The sequence below is a fragment of the Cebidichthys violaceus genome, unplaced genomic scaffold, assembly GCF_023349555.1.
Source record: "Cebidichthys violaceus isolate CVI_PGR_0920_01 unplaced genomic scaffold, fCebVio1.0.p SCAF_52, whole genome shotgun sequence".
NCBI classification, from domain to species: domain Eukaryota; kingdom Metazoa; phylum Chordata; class Actinopteri; order Perciformes; family Stichaeidae; genus Cebidichthys; species Cebidichthys violaceus.
This window is the reverse complement of record NW_027176728.1, coordinates 84,712-103,914: the sequence shown is the minus strand read 5'-3', so window position 1 is coordinate 103,914 and position 19,203 is coordinate 84,712. Positions and strand designations below refer to the sequence as shown.

The window sequence follows — 19,203 nt, the reverse complement described above, 5'->3', positions numbered from 1 at the left end:
ATATGAAATAATGGCAGCCTTACCGAAGGAGGGTGATTTTTCAGTGATCCTAGTTGAAAAGTGATATTGACCTAATAACAGCTAAACTGACTAGATGGTCATATATGTCAGTGCACATCTTTCACACACAGATGACTGTACAGCAGAGGAGTCTGGCCCATAGAGGATAAAGGTTTCTCCTCTATTTCTGAGAGGCAAGATGGAGATCAGCTAACCAGTCGAGTTGCAGTTTTCATCAATTAGAGGAATTGGTGGAAATAAACCATTTCCAAATCTCAGAATCATTATAATTCTTTTTTTTTTAAAATCCATTATCAAAACTTTGATTAAAATGCCTCAACAGCAACACTTAAAGGGCAGCTGAGAAAGTGTTTTTGATTGTTGTTTTAAGAAATCTCGAAAGTCATTGTTTTACTGCTTATTTTTTTTGTTGACCATAAGAAAGTAGAGGTTTTACTAATGTAAAATAACACGACATAGTTGGCTTCCCTCCTGTCTTCCCCAATTTTTGGAGTCACCAGCCACCACTGCTGTACAGTGTCAGTTTACAATGTTTATCTCACAGTATATGACACAGTATATGTATACTATACTGTATGTATGTATATATATATATATATATATATATATATATATATATATATATATATATATATATATACGTATATATATATATACGTATATATATATATATATATATATATATATATATATACACATATATATATATCACAGTGGTTTGTAGTAAGAGACACAGATAGAAAAATTAAGAATTGCTTTGCTCCCAGTGCCTGGGTACATTTTGACTCCACGTTAAAAATGAGTCAAAATGTGATTGCTGGCATAAAAGCAAAAATGATTGCAAGCATTACTGAACTTATTAGAGTCTATAGCATCTTTGCTTGCAAAATCTTAAACCATAGAACACATTTCTCCTGATGTCACCATATGGTTTTGAGAAGAAAATTGCAATTAATCCCATGTAACAATTACCACTGATAAAAAAGTGGATTAGTGTCTGCAAAACACGTATTTCTGATGCCAGATGTACCTCTTCTATTCTATCTCAGTATGGATCGCTAACTTTGGTGGTACCACCAAAAAAAGGCAGCAACACTAAGAGTCTACAGCCATGCTAGTGGCTCCGTGAAGCTCAGTGGTTCAGTATGCAAACTTGCACACATTGACAATGCTAACGTGCTAATAATAAGCAGGTATAATGTTTACTATGTTCACCATCTTGAGCAAGTTAGTCTGCAAACATTTGCTAATAAGCACTTAACACAAGGTACAGCTGAGGTTAATAGATATGCCATTAGTTACGCAGGTCTTTAGTCATAAACCAAAGAGGAAAAGTCAGGGGATCAAAACACAGCACAATGCTTCTTCCCCTGGCGACATGAATCTCTGAACCAAAACTTTGTGGCAACGTCAAACAGACTGATATTGCCAGCCGCAATTATTTGACAAAATAACATTTTGATCTGATGATGGCGCAAGATGGAAAGTCAGAGGATCATCAAAGTTACCCATACAAAATGGTGCATCAATCATTAATCTGATCGTTATTATGTTTACAGAATTATATCTTCAATTATATTTACTACTTATATTGAACTTACACCTTTACAGCATAGATGGGGTACATTTAGTTTAGTTTGAAGGATAGGTCAGGGGATCATTTATATTCTTCTTATTGTCAACAAATCTCAGATCCAGATCAATGCCAACAGTGTCCGCAAACAAAGTCTGATATATCTTTTTCCTCTGTCCCACAGAGCTCCATTTATTAAATACACTTAGCATTATCTTCATTAGCATGAACACGCACACTGTAGTTTATATTGACTCAATCACACATACACCTACCTCAAATACTCATTAGAGCGCAAATGTGAATTAATGCGCCACCAAAAATAGCCCCCGACAAAGGCACCTTTTACTCCCGTTTGAGTAACGTTTGCTAGACACTACAGCGAACAGCTGTTTTGGGAAATTCCTGAGCCTTTTTAAAAATGTAACAAAAGTTTTATGTTTAGAGTAGGAACCGATGGGCTTGAAGTTGAGGATATGGAGAACGTAGTGAGAGTCAGACTTCTAATGGAATTTGCTGACAATGAGAAAAATATGAAATAATGGCAGCCTTACCGAAGGAGGGTGATTTTTCAGTGATCCTAGTTGAAAAGTGATATTGACCTAATAACAGCTAAACTGTTGACGGGCAGACCGCAGGTCAAACAATTAATTTTCTTTCTTTACAACAATGAGTAGAAAAGATTGATACCAATCTCTTTTTGTTTAGTACGGAGCTGGAACCAGGAAGTGGTTAGCCTAGCTTAGCATACAGTAAAGGCTGGAAGGAGAAAGAAAGAGCTTGCCTGCCTCGCTCTATCCAAAGTTAAGAATACACCTACCAGCAGCTGTCTGATTAATATAGTGTAGCTTGTTTGTTTAACAGATAAATAAACAGAAGTTACAACTTGTGGTTTTATGGGAGTTACACACTGTTCTGTTTTCATGAAAAGCAAGTTACATTTTTTGCTATGTTCCCTGCTGTGGAACAAAAAAATAATGATCTTATCTTAATCATCTAGTGTGGGCTGCCAGATATGGTCAGTGTGGAAACTTGGCAAGCTCAGAGTGAAAACAAACTCTGGAAAGCTGTGCCTGGCTGTTTTTTTATTAAGAAACTGTTCCGGCATGTAAGTCCCCCATGAACCATGATGTTTTTACATTCTGTTTGTGTACTAACTATCGAGATACAGCGTGTTCGATGATACGTTTTAACGGTGTTGGTAGTTCATTTTAGACAGAGCCAGGCTTACTGCTTCCTCTTGCTTCCAGGCTTTATGCTAAGCTAGGCTAACCAAGTCCCGACTCCAGCTCTGTACTTAACACACAAATATGAGAGTGGTATTGATCTTCTCAACGCACTTTCAGGAACAAAGCGAGTAAACACATTTTCCAAAACATCGAAAAATTCCTTCCTGCAATTTCTTGCCCATCGCACACGCAGCACAAATAATGTGCCGCCCCAAAATGTTAAACACGTTAACATCAACACATGTTTCTTGATAGATCGGTAAATAAACCCAAGCGTATCTCTGAGTTGAATAGGGCCAACACCTAGCAGTGCACAACAAATCAGACCGAATCCTCAAACTTCATGACTCCTTCAAAGCCGTGGTAGGTGAAGGGTTCAAGGATGGGGCTGCAGGTCTCTTGAGCAAGGCAGGCCATCCTGTTGTTGTCACAGCTGTCCTCGCTGCCCGGGGCAATGTACACCCCATCAGCAGAGTGGATGGACGGGTCCTCGTCAAAGTAGTTGTGGGGTCGCAACAGGACCCCACCCCCGTTGCCCACGGTTACCGTGTTGGGGATGTCCTCTGAGTGAGGGATGTGGAGGAAGCCGGTGGTCACCCAGGCAACCAGGTCCTGCAGGCACATTATCATACACATTACGCAAATTCCTTTAGCTAAGTTATCTCAGTTTAAATTCAACTATATGTTCGTATTATCTCATCAACCTCACATACATAAGTTCTATCTCAACACACCTCGTCTTCGATGCTTTCATTGTCTTCAATGTACTTGCTGAAGTCCACAGTTGGAGACCAGATGTTGTTTTGACTGTACAGGCTGCTGCTGGTCTGCTCTGAGTCTTTGTGCTTGGTAATGGCAACCTTATACCTGGAGACAAACAGAAGAGATGCAGAGCGAGATGGCTTTGGGTGGCCAGCAGAACCATGCCTGAAGATCTGATGCTACATCGTATCTCACAGGAGATTTCAATTTCTCCATCTTGATATCTTGACTACCACAACTTTTAATCATCAAGACAAAAGAAGTACACACATCATAAACTTTTAACAATATGAGTTTGTCCAGTCTCACCTGGCCCAGGACATGGCCCTCTCCTCGGGCTGGCTCTCTGGGAGGTGGTCCCCGGTGAAGCTGAACACCTGTAGCCTGTAGGAGCGCTGGTGACCCCAGCGGTTGGTCTTGTTGCTGGCGATGTGGAGGTAGCGAGGAGTCTTGGTGTCATAACGCAGAGCGGCCTCCTGTGGGGGTGTCAAAGTAGACCCTCGGTCAAGATTGGCTGCAACACTGGTGGACTAAGAAATCTGACTACATCTTGGGTTGCCAGTCTGCCCTTTGGCCCCCTGGTTCTGGTTCTCCCGTTCCTCACCTCCCTCCGGCGGTGGGCTATATAAACACTTTAATCATAAACACAGTGGCTGTATGAAGGGTGATGACACTGCAAAAAGGTTCATGGTTGAAGCTAAAAGCCGCTTTCATCCTGGGGGTGTTGGGCGGTGTGTGTAGTGTGTGTATCAGCTGGTTAGGGCTGTTTAACGTGGTGCAGCTGAGTAGCTAATTTAGGTATCAAACCTAGGAACTGACAGCCGAACGACTTGCAAACACAGCACTTATAAAGTTGTTATATTGTGTGTGTTAGCAAACATTTGCTAACATCCATCCACCTGATAAATCTGATATTCTCTCTCTTTTTGATCTGTTTTTGGTCTCAACCAACTCCTGAGAACAGCTTCCTGCTGCTGCTGCTGCTGCTGCTGCTGCTGCTATTGGAAACAAGATTAATGAGAGTGTTTAAGGGAATAATAATTGAGAATTATCGCATGTTCTTTTTTAATCCCTGGATAACAACACAAGTATTCAGAGATGATGGTCCGTTAGCAATAATGTGGCGTAATACAAGGTATTTGGGAATAAACCCCGTCATTGTAGACCTAATTCATGTTAATTGCAGTGATGAATTGTAACAAAAACAACTGTGAGACATTCGAGTGCAGAGAACGCGTCACGCTGTCTGTGAATGTAGTTCATGCCCTTTGTTGCACACTCTCCTCTAAATGAAAAATAAATGCAAGTGACTACTGTGAAGGAAGTGAAAGAAGGCGGACCTGTTCTGTAGTGAGTTGCTTCTCCACCAGCTGAGGGACCATAGCGTAGCGATCGGACATCCACGGCAGCGACACGTTGACATATTCCATGTCTTTCGTCTGGAAATAATTCTTCACACCTGCAGAGCAGATGAAGCAAACATGTTTGTAATGATGTCTGTTGTATTTTGAAACGTATTGATGTTCATGTAGAGCCAGCATTTGGCGGCCTAAATTAAAATAAAATGTAATCTCACATTGCCTACTTACATATGCATTAACTGGGTCAGAATTAAATAATGCAATTGCATTCTCACTACTAGCATGGGCAATCTCTGACAATATAATGGTAAAGCAATTTGACATTTCATTCAACAATATTCAAATATGAATACAAATTTCAAAACCAAAGTGCAATATAAATATTTAACATTTTTAGGTGCATCATTTAAGTCACAGTTGATATTAAAATTTAAGCGTATATCTTCCAATGCTGTCATGCTGTTACCCTGACTAAATGAAAATCAACCTGTCAGTCAGTCAATCCCCCAGTAGGAGCTGGCTCAAATCGTGGCAGCGGCACCTAGTAGAGGCACTTCCTGTGGCAAGCTCAGCTGCCACTGTTTGCCACTGCGGCAGCTGCCACTGTTTGCCACTGTTCGTGGCAGCTGCCACAACGTGCCACGGCAGCTGCCACTGTTTGGGAGAGGTGCCGCGGCACTTTAGCCTTTATTTTTCGTTATTTGGCAATATGTGACAATACATTAAGGTCCTTGAAGGTATGACTGTTGGTAGTTGTAATTGGTTAAATAAAAAAATGCCGATTTGTAATAGTATGGCGACTCGTTTTTATTAAACTACAGGTAGTGTCAGATTTTAAATATTTAGGAATTTTTATTGATTCTAATCTCTCTTTTAAAAAGCAGGTAAAACATGTGCCAAAGGTCTTAAAATGTAATCTCATGAATTTCAGATATATAAGAAACAGTCTAACCATGCAGGCTGCGAAACTGTATTTTAATGCGATGATTGTCCCCTATCTGACCTACTGCTCAACCAGCTGGGCACAAGCCAGCAGCACAACATTAACATCTATTCATATTCTCCATAAACAAGCTCTAAAAACCCAGAAGTCACCATCACTGCAATATCCTCATCAAACACATATCTTGAGTTGGGAGAACCTCATTAAATTCACTGATGTGTGTCTGGTTTTTAAAATTTTACATGGTATGGCCCCGCCTCCGCTTAGTGATTTTATTAAACAAAGCACTCAAAGCAGCAGACTCACTAGATCTGCTTCAAGAGGTGATTGTGTCATTTCACATAGGTCAAGCTCTTTTAGCAAATCTACATTCTCTGTGAAGGCAGCTCACTCGTGGAATACTCTGCCACCACACACACACACAAGGCTATGTAGCCTTAAGGAATGGCTTGTTGCCAATCAGGTGTGCAAGCATTGATGTACTGTCTGTCCTGTCTGTTTGTTTTGCCTATATGTGCATTTGTCTTGTTCACTGTTGCTTTTTTGTAATTTTTAGGCAGCCTTCAAACATCTGGCCGGGGACAGCAGGTGAAAACTAGCCTCTCTGGCTAACTCTGGCTCACTTACAGTTTTACTGTTGATTGATGTGCATTGTCCCTGCAAAATGAATAAACAAATAAAACAAATAAATGTATACGTTAGGACAAGGACTTCAAAGTTAATGGCAAGAAGCCACCCCAACATATGTTATTTGATTTAATTTTATTTCCTCGCATTAAAGCTCCATAGCATGACCTAAACTGTATACTGTTTTCCAAAATATGTATTGTTCATGTGGTGTTGTAGTTTACAAAATAGTGACTGCTCCAGTTTTCTGCACCCAGGAATAGTACATATTGAAGATAAGCGTTATTGACCCATTTGGCCACAAGAGGGAGTACACCTTTAAGTGAGCACTTCTGTCAGGCGTAAACAAATGCAGGGCACATACATATTTTTTAATTATCACCACAGGTATAGAGATGTTTTCCTCTGTTTGTTTTTCGAAATAATGAAAAATAAAGGCTAAACTGCCGCGGCACCTCTCCCAAGTAGAGTGGCATATATATAGTGGCATATATATATATATATATATATATATATATATATATATATATATATATATATATATATATATATATATATATATATATATATACACATATATACGTGTATATATATATATATATATATATATATATATATATATATATATATATATATATATATATATATATATTCGGTACAAGCGGCCGAAATGGGTTTCCTCAGGAGGGTGGCTGGCATCTCCCTTAGAGATAGGGTGAGAAGTTCGGTCATCCGTGAGGGACTCGGAGTAGAGCCGCTGCTTCTTTGCGTGGAACGGATATGTATGTATATCCAAGTCAATATGTTATATGAGTTGTCATCATTGTAAACAATACAATGCATCTTTTCCATATTTACAATTTGCATTTCTTCAGTCCGCTGACTGAAAGTGTTTATCGTTGCCATGGGCAACAAGTACCAACTGATGTTAGCCTATATTAGCTTAGTTTAATAAAAACGAGTAGCGATACTATTACAATTCGGCATTTTTTCACTAAACCAATTAAAACTACCAACAGTCATACCTTCAAGGACCTTAATGTATTGTCACATATTGTCAAATAACGAAAAATAAAGGCTAAACTGCTGCGGCACCTCTCCCAAGCAGTGGCAGCTGCCACAGCAAATTGTGGCAGCTGCCACGAACAGTGGCAAACAGTGGCAGCTGCCGCGGCAAGTCGTGGCAGCTGCCACAGGAACTGCCTCTACTAGCTGCCGCTGCCACGATTTGAGCTTGCCCTTTCTCCAATACCGCAAGACGAGTCAACGTAAACTGGTTCTATTCATCCAGACGTAGAATTGTTTATCTTGAGGTGGAATGGCAGCTGCTAGGCTGGTGGAAGCGATGGTGAATGAAGCTAATAAGTTAGATGATAACCTGATGAACCAAGCAAGCGCTCATGACAGAGCAGAGCAAACACTTGAAAGCGTTGCAGAAAACTCTGCAGTCATGAGGCTGTTTTCGATCAATGTAGGGACACACTCAAAGAGAAGCTGTTTTCTATTCATTTACGCCCAGAGCAAACACTTTTTGTTTTGAATTCATAACTAAACAGATTAAAAGATGAAATCAGATTATTCTCTCTGTTGTAATATAAATGTTTAAATGCGTTAAACAAATTAAGAATGTGTATTAGCCAGAATCTGATACGATTGGTACCAGGATACAGATGCTATGATTCAATATATTGCAATGAGCTGTATATAGCAGTAAGCAAAGCGATATAATGCGATTTTTTAAAATGTAATTTTAGGTAAACTGTCATAATATAAAGAACACATAAAAGCCTAAAATATTTATGCAATCAAAAACAATGGGATCTGTATTTTGCATTTGCCTCTGACATCATAGCACTACTTTGAGAGGGCGCATACACTGAGAGAGTGATCTTTGCACGTGGCCAAAACTCTTATTATCTTATTATTACTATTATGCAGTTTTTTTGAGAATTGAAACAGTATCACAAAACCTAATATTGTAATACTTGATATTTTTTATAATTTCTTATACTTACAATACATAATAATCGGCTCATAGCACTGTATAATTGCCGTTATATGCACTCCTAAATAATAGGATCATATTGTATAACCCTATTATAATGCATTATGAAAAAAAGATTATAATGCATTACAGCATAAGAATGTATACATTATGATCCTTGCACAAACATGTCAGTGGGTGACCAGATAAAGTAGTATGCTACTTTACCTTATATGTCATTTAGAAGGCTTTATAATGTGTTACAATTATTGTTATAAGGCATCATACATTTTTAGGATTGCTTATAAGTATACAGTGCTATAAGCAGACGCATTATAAGCATGTTTATAATGCATTTTATTCATGGACATCGTGTCTTCTTGTTGTTTTGAGTTGAACAGATTGAAATGTGCCACCGCCACTCACCCAGCACATCTAGGTCCACCTTGAAGTTGATAAAGTGGGTGTGGATGTTCCCCAGCACGTTCTCCGCCACCTGGTGGCCGTGTCTCAGGCTGCCGTCCACCAGGTAGGAAGAGGAGATGTAGCCGGTGGCGTGTACCTTGACCTCCACTGACCCACTCTGGTAGAAGATGAAATCCCACATGTAGTCATAGTTCCCAATGGACGTTATGGTCCTGAAAACCAGGGCGCTGTTCACCATCCCCCCGTAGCTGTTGTGGAAAAAGTCCGAGAAGTGCCTCCGCAGGGGCTGACCCATGTTGTGCTCAAACACGCAGATTGAGTTCCTAAAAATGCCCGGGGCCGGGACGTCGATGTAGCGGTATGTGTCCACGTAGGTGGCCTCGTGGGGGCAATCCACGCCGCGGACCAGTTCGTGCGCGAAGCGCCCTATACCGATACTCGAGTCCAGAAACTTGGTCAGGATCATCCCGGGAGTCACCGAACCGTACACGGACATGGCCTCCTGCACGCTCAGCTCATAGATGATTCTCTCGCCTTTGAAACGCACATCGAACACCCTCATGCCCGTGAGAGAGCTGAGTCCGAAGGCGAAGCTCCAGTCCAGGTACAGGACGTGGTTATGACTGATGCTGTAGCGCTTCCCCTCTGCGTAAAAGGGCTGCGGGCCGATCTGCAGAGGCTTGTTCCTGGGTTTCAGGGACCCATAGTCAGGAGACTCCTTGTAAACTATTTTCTTAATAGACCCCGCATCGTATTTCTGTTGAAGTTCCTCCACGGTGAGGAAGTATTGGCCGTTGTAAAGCAGCCGCTCCACTGTCCAGTCGGACGCGTTTACGCTCTCGTGGTTAAGCAGCACCTCAAAGCCCACAGGGTGGATGTACATACCGGCCATGTCCCTGAAGAAAGATATCCAGGTCTTTCTGTCCCCGGATCGAACCCCACGGGGCATCTGCTCGAAGGGGTTCACATTCTTGTCCGGACCCACGTCGAAGCTCTCTTTCATCAGCTTCCCCAGCTTGGAGAAGATCTGCTCCAGGAATTTGAACATCAAGCTATATTCCCCGATGGTGACTGTGCGCGCAGTGATAGGGAGCTCCGTCTTGTAACGCTCCATGGTGACATCTCTGTGGTATGTCGGGTTGGGAAGAGGCCCCACTACGTACTCCTTAATGTAGCCACGTTTGCCGTGGAAGACCACCGCCGTCGCCTCTCTGATCGGGTTTGCGCCTTTCCCGTCCAAGTAAGCCAGCGCGTCCGCTTTCTTGGGCAGGGATAGCTCTATTAAAAACAAAAAGTTTTCGGACGGCTTGGTGATGTGGTTGGTAGATATGTCCAAGTCTGTTTGTCTTAGCAAGTACTCCTGGACCTGCAGATACTCCTCCCGGGTGAGGTCGGCGAACGCGAGGCTGCGCTCGTCGTGTTTGCGCTTCAGCGGGTGGACGCGCTGAGCGGAGCATTTGGGCGCCCTGCGGGAGTGGATGCCAATCAGGACGATGTTGAGGATGATGGAGACGAGTACGAAGACGACGAGCGCCCATTTCACCAAAGAGTTCATCCTCCGCTCTACCATTACGCACGGGCTTGGAGAAAGGGAGGCGAAGGATGAGCACTGGGGTTTCGGAAAAGAGAGGCGCGCTCTGCAACTCTTCTGTTTCCCACCCCTCTCTTCAAAACCACAACCCCATCCATCCCTCCCTCCCTCTTTGAATAAACATTTGTGGAATGTCATGCAGCCTGTGTTCAGCTACAGGTCAACGTTACTATTTTACACGCGCTGTTTATATATTGGTTGTCAGTGGTGGAAGAAGTATTCCAGATCTTTTACTTCAGAAAAATTAGCAATACCACAGTACTCTGTTACAAGTAAAAGTCCTGCATTCAAAGTCTCAGGAACATTTTACCTTTACAATGTTAAGTACCAAAAAAAAGTACAAATCCTCATACAGAATGTCTCATTTCAGAATAATATATTTTATATTACTGGATTATAATTATTGACGCATTAATGTGTTCATCACATTAATGATGGAGCCAGTAAAAGTGGAGCTTGTTTAGTTGATTTATATGTTGCATTCATTATCAAAAACTGCAAAGCAAATAAAGTTGTCAAACACATGTAGTTTGTGGAGTAAAAAGTGCAACATTTGCCTTCAGTAGAAGTATTAAATAACATAAAATGGAAATAGTCGAGTTAAGTTAAAGTACCTCAAAACTGTGCTTAAAGGAACAGTATGTCGGACTTTGTGCGATCTAGCAGTGAGGTTGCAAAGTGCAACGTTGAAACTACTCCTGTGTGCCAAGCGTGTAGGAGAACAGCGGTGAAAAGTGAAAAAACTGATGGCTCTATCCGGAGCCAGTTAAGTGATCCTAACCAAGTTTCTGGACTCGAGCATCGGGATAGTGTAGTAGCAGTGTGTGTGTGTGTGTGTGTGTGTGTGTGTGTGTGTGTGTGTGTGTGTGTGTGTGTGACCCACAGGCCTTGTTGCGAGTGCTTTCATCCAACTGTTAAGTTCTGATAAATAGCACAACAGTTAAGAGGGAAACAGTGAACTGTCCCTTTAATGAAATCACCTTTCGCTGTGTGACACAGACTTGTATTAAGCCTATGTAACTCCACTTAGACTTGTGAGTTAGGTCTCTCAGACACAATTCACGCCCTGACAGAGAATACACATCTTGGGTGCTGATAGTTTCAGTGTCCCTTTTCCTTCCTGAGAAGCTTTGGTTTCACCTTAACTTAGTCCAGCCCACATGTTTTGTTTAGCCCGGTATTTCCTGTGACCCTGTATGTAGTCCTGGACGCCTCTCCGGTCAGACATAAACGTATACAGCGTTAAGTGAATTTAACTCACCTGAGCCAGCCACAGAATTGGACCTGAACGAAGGTATACGCATACCTGTATATGTACTAATGTCATCATGCAGAAACCTATGTCAGGTCAGGTGGGAAAACGTTTTTTAGAAGGTCTTGAGGAATTAGCATTTCGATGATAAAGCATAAAGAACAAAGAATCACACTAACATTTGATTGTATTCATGTCAAATACATCATCATGTCATGGAATTCATCATATTGTGCAAAAGTGTGTGTATTATGGGCAGATCTTTTTTTATCAACTTAATATTCTTTTATTAACTTTTATCAACTTATTATTCTTTTATGAACTTAATATTCTTTTATCAACTTTTATCAACTTATTATTATTTTCCACAATATCAAATATGTGTTGGTGCTGACTCATAACTATCAGAGTATGCAAGTATGAATGCTCATAACTGAGCTCTCTGAAACCCTTTGTGCGATGACACCAAGTCTCAAAAGTACTTATAGATTTAGTTTTGCGCTCCAACAATGTTGTTAGACTTATGTTGGACAGTTTAAAAAAAAGATGAAAATTGATATAGCAGAACCAGAGATATGAGACACATTTTTCTTCCTTGTCAAAACCTGGCGCCCACATTACCCACACTGCAACCAGGCCGCCGCCCGTCCAGTCTAGTGTGTTATGCGAGTAGCAGCTGGTTTAGCTTGGAGCCCCCAACCAAGGACAAGGACAAGGACCCTTGAGGACATTTATCAGACTTCACGCAGCTCCTTCTGGAGACACAAACAGCTTCATGCAAAACATTTTCACAGCTGGAAACACTTGGATTTAGAAAATTCAACTATGACACGTTTATGTCTCACACAGAAAAGCATAACATTATATAATTCTTAGAATTTTGATGCCACGACCACAATGATACTCTGAGCCCCTTATTACATACTGGCCCCATTACTATTGACAGGTTGAGGAACAGGGAGATACACTTAGGCCCTGTCTATACTATTTTTTTTAAACAGATATTTTGGCCTTTCATCAAACAGAGTTTTAGATCACTAAAACGGATATTTTTGAAAATGTTCCCCACCTTCTCAGAGTCTTCCTTGGCAAGATACTGATCCTTAAAGGCCAACGAGATTTTTGAATATTTCTTATTACAAGACTTCCAATCAACGTATTCTTGTGCGGTCATCCCCTTGTATTGTAAAGTGATGCTAAGCAGCAACTCCACCTCATTGTCAATCCACACATGAGTCAAATATAGTTTTCATTATGGCACCAAATATCAGATATGTAGAAATAATAATAATAATAATAATAATAACAATAATTGCTATTGCTCTACTGTTGTTTACTATCTGTTAACACCAGGAAAATAAGGTCACTGAGCATGCTCAGAATCGTCTTATCTGGTGTTTGAGTCATGTAGTTTTTATCACCACCTACTCAGTTGTTTTGGCATTCCAGTGTGGATGGAAATATTTTATAAAACAAAAGTGGTGTGGACAGAATTTTATTTTAAAATGTTTAGGAAAATATCTGTTTTAATAAAAATAATAATAAAAATATCTGTCTATTTGAGGACAGGGCCATAAACAGTTGGTACAACACTGGAACTTCAATCCATTAACATCCACACAGCAAGAAAAGCGCGAATCAGTGAGTTTTATATTTTTAGCAGAATGTTTTAGTACATCTATTCCTGAAATTACCCCTCTCCTATCAGTGAAGCTGAACGGGCAGACCTTCAAGGCCAACAATAGAGAAGACAAATGTTGTTGTTTTTTTCCAGGTCCCGCCGGGTCACACAGAAAAGGAGGCCAGCCCTAATTGGCCTGCTCTTGACCTGCTGTGCTTCCTTCTGGCCCGGTGGGAAATGTGTTTTTCCAGATTAGACTCACTGCCAGCATTCTTTCCACCATTCTGATGTGTTTGATAAGCACAGGAACTTTCAGACTCCACCTCCAATATATTGATGTAAGAGGACAGAAGTCGGCACAAAGGGAGGCCAGATTGGACAAAGACAGCGTTGTACTGCAATGGTAGTTTTTTAATGTGCAATTTGCAGTAATTTATTTGGATTCTGAATACTCACAAATGACTGTACTGTGCTGTTAGGATGGCCACATATAGCGGCTGGACTTTGGAAGCAGGAGGCTTAACACTGAGGTTAGGTGCAGACCAACCAGGTGCTTATTTCACCAAAAATGATGACACAAAACATGACAGTCATCTTATTGTACAGTGGACCTCGGGCAGCATGTGGTCCTGGCAGCAATGGCGTTTGATTGAATCTGGCAGCCTTATATAGCCGGCCACGGGGACCGGCCACGAGGACCTCAACCGCTAATGCCAATCATCTGCATGATCTCTATTTGATCATGCATGATCATCGACACATTTCAATAGAACATTCAACCCTGTGAGCGTGTGTCTTGTTCCTTAAAAGAGGGCCTTCAGTGCACCAGTCAAACCATGGACATTTACCACAGTCATGTGGTATGACACTGAACCATTAGGATACTGGCTAGCTGTGGACTGAAGCTAAGTCAATCTCCATGAATAAACAAGTTATAAACGTAAGGCTGAAAAGCGTAAGGAAAAAAAAGCTGAAATTCTGAAATAAATGCAAGCATCCATCCTTTTGGACCCTAGACCGATTTTTAGGCCCTCAGCTCGAAAATAGCATACCCATACGATAGTGTAGCGTTGCAACTGTAAGGGCTATTTTAATACTTTTGGTAGTAAAATAACCCTAACACTTGTGAGATGTGTTGATATGTGTAAATATCAGTATATATGTTACTGGTTAAGAGTAGATTAAGATGGCACACAGCATAAATTGAAAATTCAAATTTTCGAATGGAAAAAAAAGCAATTTCAGGATATTTCTTTATTAGAAATCATGTAGCTACAAGCTTTCCAGCTCTCCCAGATATTAGAACTACATGTTGAGGGTCTCTAAAATGTATCACATTTTTACTTTGATAAAGTGAAGCTTTATCTAGTACATCTTGATCTAGTACGGAGAGGTCAAACGAGGTCAACCAAAATGTAATTTTGTTCCAGCTGTTTCATTGTAATTTTATATACTATATAATTATATATTTCGCTTCTGTTATCACTAATAGTGTTCAATCTATCCATATGCAGCAGTTTGGCATAATTTTGAGAGCCTGGGTCCTCTCTGAGACTGTTAAGCCCGACGGACCCAAATTCGGGTAGCATTTACCGTCCAAAAAAGTCCATATATGCATGTATTTATGAATATGAAAAAAATAAATAATTCCAAAACAAAATTCAAAATCTGGGTAAAACAAACAATCTAAGACATTCTTACACACTCCAAACACCATTCTACACAAATAGTGTACGCAAATAAAAGATTTATCACAAAATCACGTATTTCTAGCCATAACTCGCTCTTCTCCGAGTTAGCATAACAAAGCTAACGGTTAGCATAGGCAACCGAGATAGCAAAAAGCACGAGCATTTGACACAGATTCCAGAACAAACACCAGAAACACAATCCGTAATATCCTTCAAAATCATCCAAAGCTCCTTACCTTTTCGTTGTTCTGCTGTAAATCTCCGCTTATTTCCATCAACAATATTTCTGCGTATTTCCGGTGGGTCTCTGAAATGTCCCCGTGCAGAAACAAGGGCCCATCTAACAAAGGCACCGTGGGGGGATGGATTTGATAAAGTGAATGCTTCACTTTATCAAAGAAAACATTGTGCAGAGAGACTCTCAATCCATTGGGCTATGATCTGGAGAGGTTTAAAGCTTTCAACTACAACATTGAAAAAAAATATCTTATCAAAATTGGATTAATTTTAAATCGGAGATAAAGAATTTCAATTTGTGCTGTGTTCCATCTTAATGTTCCCTTAACCAGTAACATATATACTGATATTTACAAATAAGAACAAATTTCACAAGGGTCAGCTTTCTACAATATAAAAACTATTAAAATACACCTTATATTTAGACGAAAATCACTCTCTTTACTATGGGTTGCAAAAATCGAGGAGAGGCCTACAAATAGGCTTAGGGCTTAATGTTTGTCATCCATGGGATTCTATTGTCTGAATTCTAGTTTTTTTTATCCTCCAGAGCCTTAAAGCCTGTGTGAAGGGCCGATTTGACCCAATGAACGTTCCATAGACGTCACAGCCTGCTCTGTTGAAACAACCTAACGTGACTTTGAATGACAGAATCCGTTAGCCAATCATAAAATAAAAACTACCCGAGTGTCAAATTTCTCAAATCCGATTTGCTGAGTCGTATAACCCTGCCCCTTCTGCTAGCAGGCACACGAGGCACACGACGGCAGCGCCAGCTTTGAATCCAGGCAGAGACGGATGAGCTGCACAGATAGATAGTAAACATGAACGGATTAATTTAGTTTTTGCTGCAGAACATCTCAAAGTAAGGAGCTGGTTTATGATGTGATCGATTATGCGGATTATGATGATGGCTTTGTTTTGTAAGTAAAACTGCGAGGCTGTGTCGTAGCAGAATGTGACAAAATGGCTGCGACCGTCTGGTCGCTAGCGATCTCCGGAGCTAACGGGTGTTAGCATTGAATTCATTTTTCAAAACGTTATTGGCATAAATGTAGCGAGTGGGTCTGCCTAGGGGGGCGCTATATGGATTGTGATAGTTGGTATTATACGTAGCTTTGTCATATGTTGTGTTTGGAGTGTGTACAAACAGCTGAGATGACTTTGTAGCGCAGGAGCTGCAGTTTGAGCAGGTATGCGGCATCATTATATTTGTTACTGATGAGTGCACGCTATGAGTGGATTCATTTTTGGATGCATGCTGTAAATGGAACTGCGAGAAATACCAGCTTGCTTTCACAAAATGTTCATTCATTGTTGATACAACTACTACTTACATTGTTTGTTTGTTTACTTACGGCGTTGTGTGTTGACTTCCATGCAGGCTCCAGTTCTGCAGAGAGAAGCCAATGCATTCTCTTTAGTGGCCATTAGGGGGCGACTCCTCTGGTTGTATAGAAGTCTAGTCTAAAATGACTCTACTTCTCTCTTGATTTATTCCCTCAGTAAACATTGTAAACATGAGTTTATGGTCTTAATCTCAAGTTTCAAGTCTTCTTCAATACAGCATGATGTTCATTTAGAGTCAAACAGACCATAAAGCAGAGTATGCTTTAAGGCGGGCTAAACTGTGATTGACAGTTCGCTGCCGCTATCGGGAGCCGTATTAGGCGTCTCTACTTCACTCCGCCTTATTCCAAATATGGTAACTTCTGTTCAATTGTTGCATAAAAAACAACATGGCGACAAACGTAAGCAAAGATGGCGACAGAAAAATCGTCGAACTCAGAGCTTCAAAAATGGCTGTACATAAACCAATGGGTGACGTTGCGATGACTACGTCCACTTCTTATATACAGTCTATGGTTATGTGGTAGTACAAAAAAAGTACTGAACTGTTTGATATCAGATCTCTGTTTACTACTTACTTTAGGTGTAACATGGTATTTATGGGTGGTGGCTCTCCAGGTGGGTTTCAGTGGCCTGGTCTGGGTCAAATGTCCCAGGGTGATTTTATCCCCATTCCACCCCGTTGTGTTGGAGTCACATAAAAGTAGCTCCCGAGGCTACAGAGCAGCATTGGCCCCAATACTCAATGGAGTCATTGTGAATCTTTTAGTTGGTGTCAGAAGAATTTCCTCCCTGTGAGAGGGTTATTTGATGCATCCCACAATGTTTGCCATTCAGTGTAGGTGTCTTTGAGATTGTTGCTTTGTTTAAAGACCATTGTGTCCGATTTAGCAGCAACTAGCGGTGAGGTTGCAGATTGCAGCCAACTGAATACGACTCCGCTCACTCCTCCCATTCCATGTGTAGAAGAAGGTTTTCTATTGGGTCACATAAGAAACGTGAAAGGTTGCCTCTAGAGTCAGTGTTTGGTTTGTCCGTTCTGAGAAAAGCTAAATGACAAACATATGGATTGAAGCAGAATATTTTGTTAGATAAAGACACGTAAAGTTTTTAAAACGATGACGTTTGCTTTTTTTCAGTAAATTTTAACTTTTGAAAATGTTTTATACTCAAAATCATGCATCATAGTATCTGAATAAAATTATAAAATTGACTTTTTATAAAATTGACTTGAGACAAGATTATTGTTGGGCAATGGGGCAATTGTCTCTGCTGCCTCAAGATAGCGATTAGACAGCGTTGCTTGTGCCTGACCACTCATTTTAAGACCGTCATGTCCACTGGTTATGAAACTGACAACCTTGTCAGTCTGAGAACAGTTGCTGTGTGCCGCTTTGTGCCAAGTGTAACCTGTTGTGTTCACCCTTGAGGTGAATACATTTCCTTTTCCAAGCCGATTTTTCACGTATTTTATATCCATCGCTGTTTACATCCATGTTTGCGTGCAGGTCTTCTTCCCTGTCCCTGTCCCTGTAATGTTTTAATGCTTCTTGTGCATCCTTGCTGTTACCTGATTCGTTTTGTTACTTTTCAGAAGTCCATTTTTAATCTAAATTTGCCATAGATGTCCGCCTGGACTCGAGGATGAAAATGATGAACTGCCGAAAAATGACACTTTGGACATGGACGTAAACTGCAACTTAACCTTAGCTTGGCGTAACCATTTCTTTACCTTAAAAAGTCACGCCATGAACGTTGCTTAATACACTCAGGCATTCGGAGGAGTTATTTATGCAGCATCTGTTTCCTGCAATGTGCAAGCTCTGACTTCTCTCTTTCCCACCAAAAGCCCAGTTGTTGTGTAACTCCTTTTGGCAGGGCTCTGCCTCTTTTATTGGCCTGTGATGGTAGCTGACCTGGGAACAACCCACTCTGGTTGGCTATAAAAGAATGCTGAGAAGAAGAAGAGGGCTGCACACACACATTAGGGAATGTTTATAGACTGCAGGATTGATAACTGCACTGCTACATGTAGTAAACACACACACAGTTGTTACTTACTAGCACGGACCCCTGGATCTTGCCCATACAGTTCAAATGAATACACATTCAGGAACTCTTTTACACAAAGGCACACACACACACACACACACATCTGTTCCCACTTAAGCTTCATAAATAGCTGTTTAGATTGACCCTGTGGTCCCCTTACATTCCAGCTTTTTTTCTAGACAGACCCCCAGTTTTAGTCTCAGTTCCATCTGGTCAACTCATCAGACATCTCCCTCTATGCTGGGACTGCAGTATGTGTCTCATTCAGTGTCTCGTCCTCCTGTGCACTAATTCATGCTTACGTGATTTGGTTTAGTGTCAACACAGTCTAAGGAGCTGTAGCAGGAGCTGGATCTCCACCGCAAACACTGAAAGTCTGGACCTTAAGAAATGAGCTTCAGGATGGTGAAGCTCCCAGCTTCCAAGTGTTTTGTGCACTTCTGTGAACCCGACGCCCCAAAAGCGTCTTCATGGATTCCAGAA

The 19,203-nt window shown here is 40.9% G+C and overlaps 1 protein-coding gene across 1 annotated transcript; it reads right to left on the bottom strand.

The window, feature by feature from the left end:
* Window positions 1-1,755: 1,755 nt before the first annotated feature.
* Window positions 1,756-10,690, bottom strand: aoc2 (amine oxidase copper containing 2). Its single transcript, XM_068731546.1, has 5 exons — window positions 8,927-10,690; window positions 4,926-5,044; window positions 3,895-4,061; window positions 3,558-3,690; window positions 1,756-3,435 (listed from the first exon to the last, which is right to left on the bottom strand). Exons 1-5 carry the CDS (start codon window positions 10,653-10,655, stop codon window positions 3,145-3,147), a joined length of 2,439 nt encoding a protein of 812 aa, XP_068587647.1. The 5' UTR covers window positions 10,656-10,690; the 3' UTR covers window positions 1,756-3,144.
* Between the last annotated feature and the right edge of the window lie 8,513 nt (window positions 10,691-19,203).

What these genes read in the sequence shown, in the direction of transcription:
- aoc2 (XM_068731546.1), bottom strand. Translation starts at nt 10,655, where the DNA reads ATGACATTCCACAAATGTTTATTCAAAGAGGGAGGGAGGGATGGATGG. An exon ending in GGTGGACCTAGATGTGCTGG is followed by an intron (nt 5,045 to 8,926) that starts GTGAGTGGCGGT and finishes TCTGCTCTGCAG; the next exon opens with GTGTGAAGAATTATTTCCAG. An exon ending in AGCAACTCACTACAGAACAG is followed by an intron (nt 4,062 to 4,925) that starts GTCCGCCTTCTT and finishes ACACCCCCACAG; the next exon opens with GAGGCCGCTCTGCGTTATGA.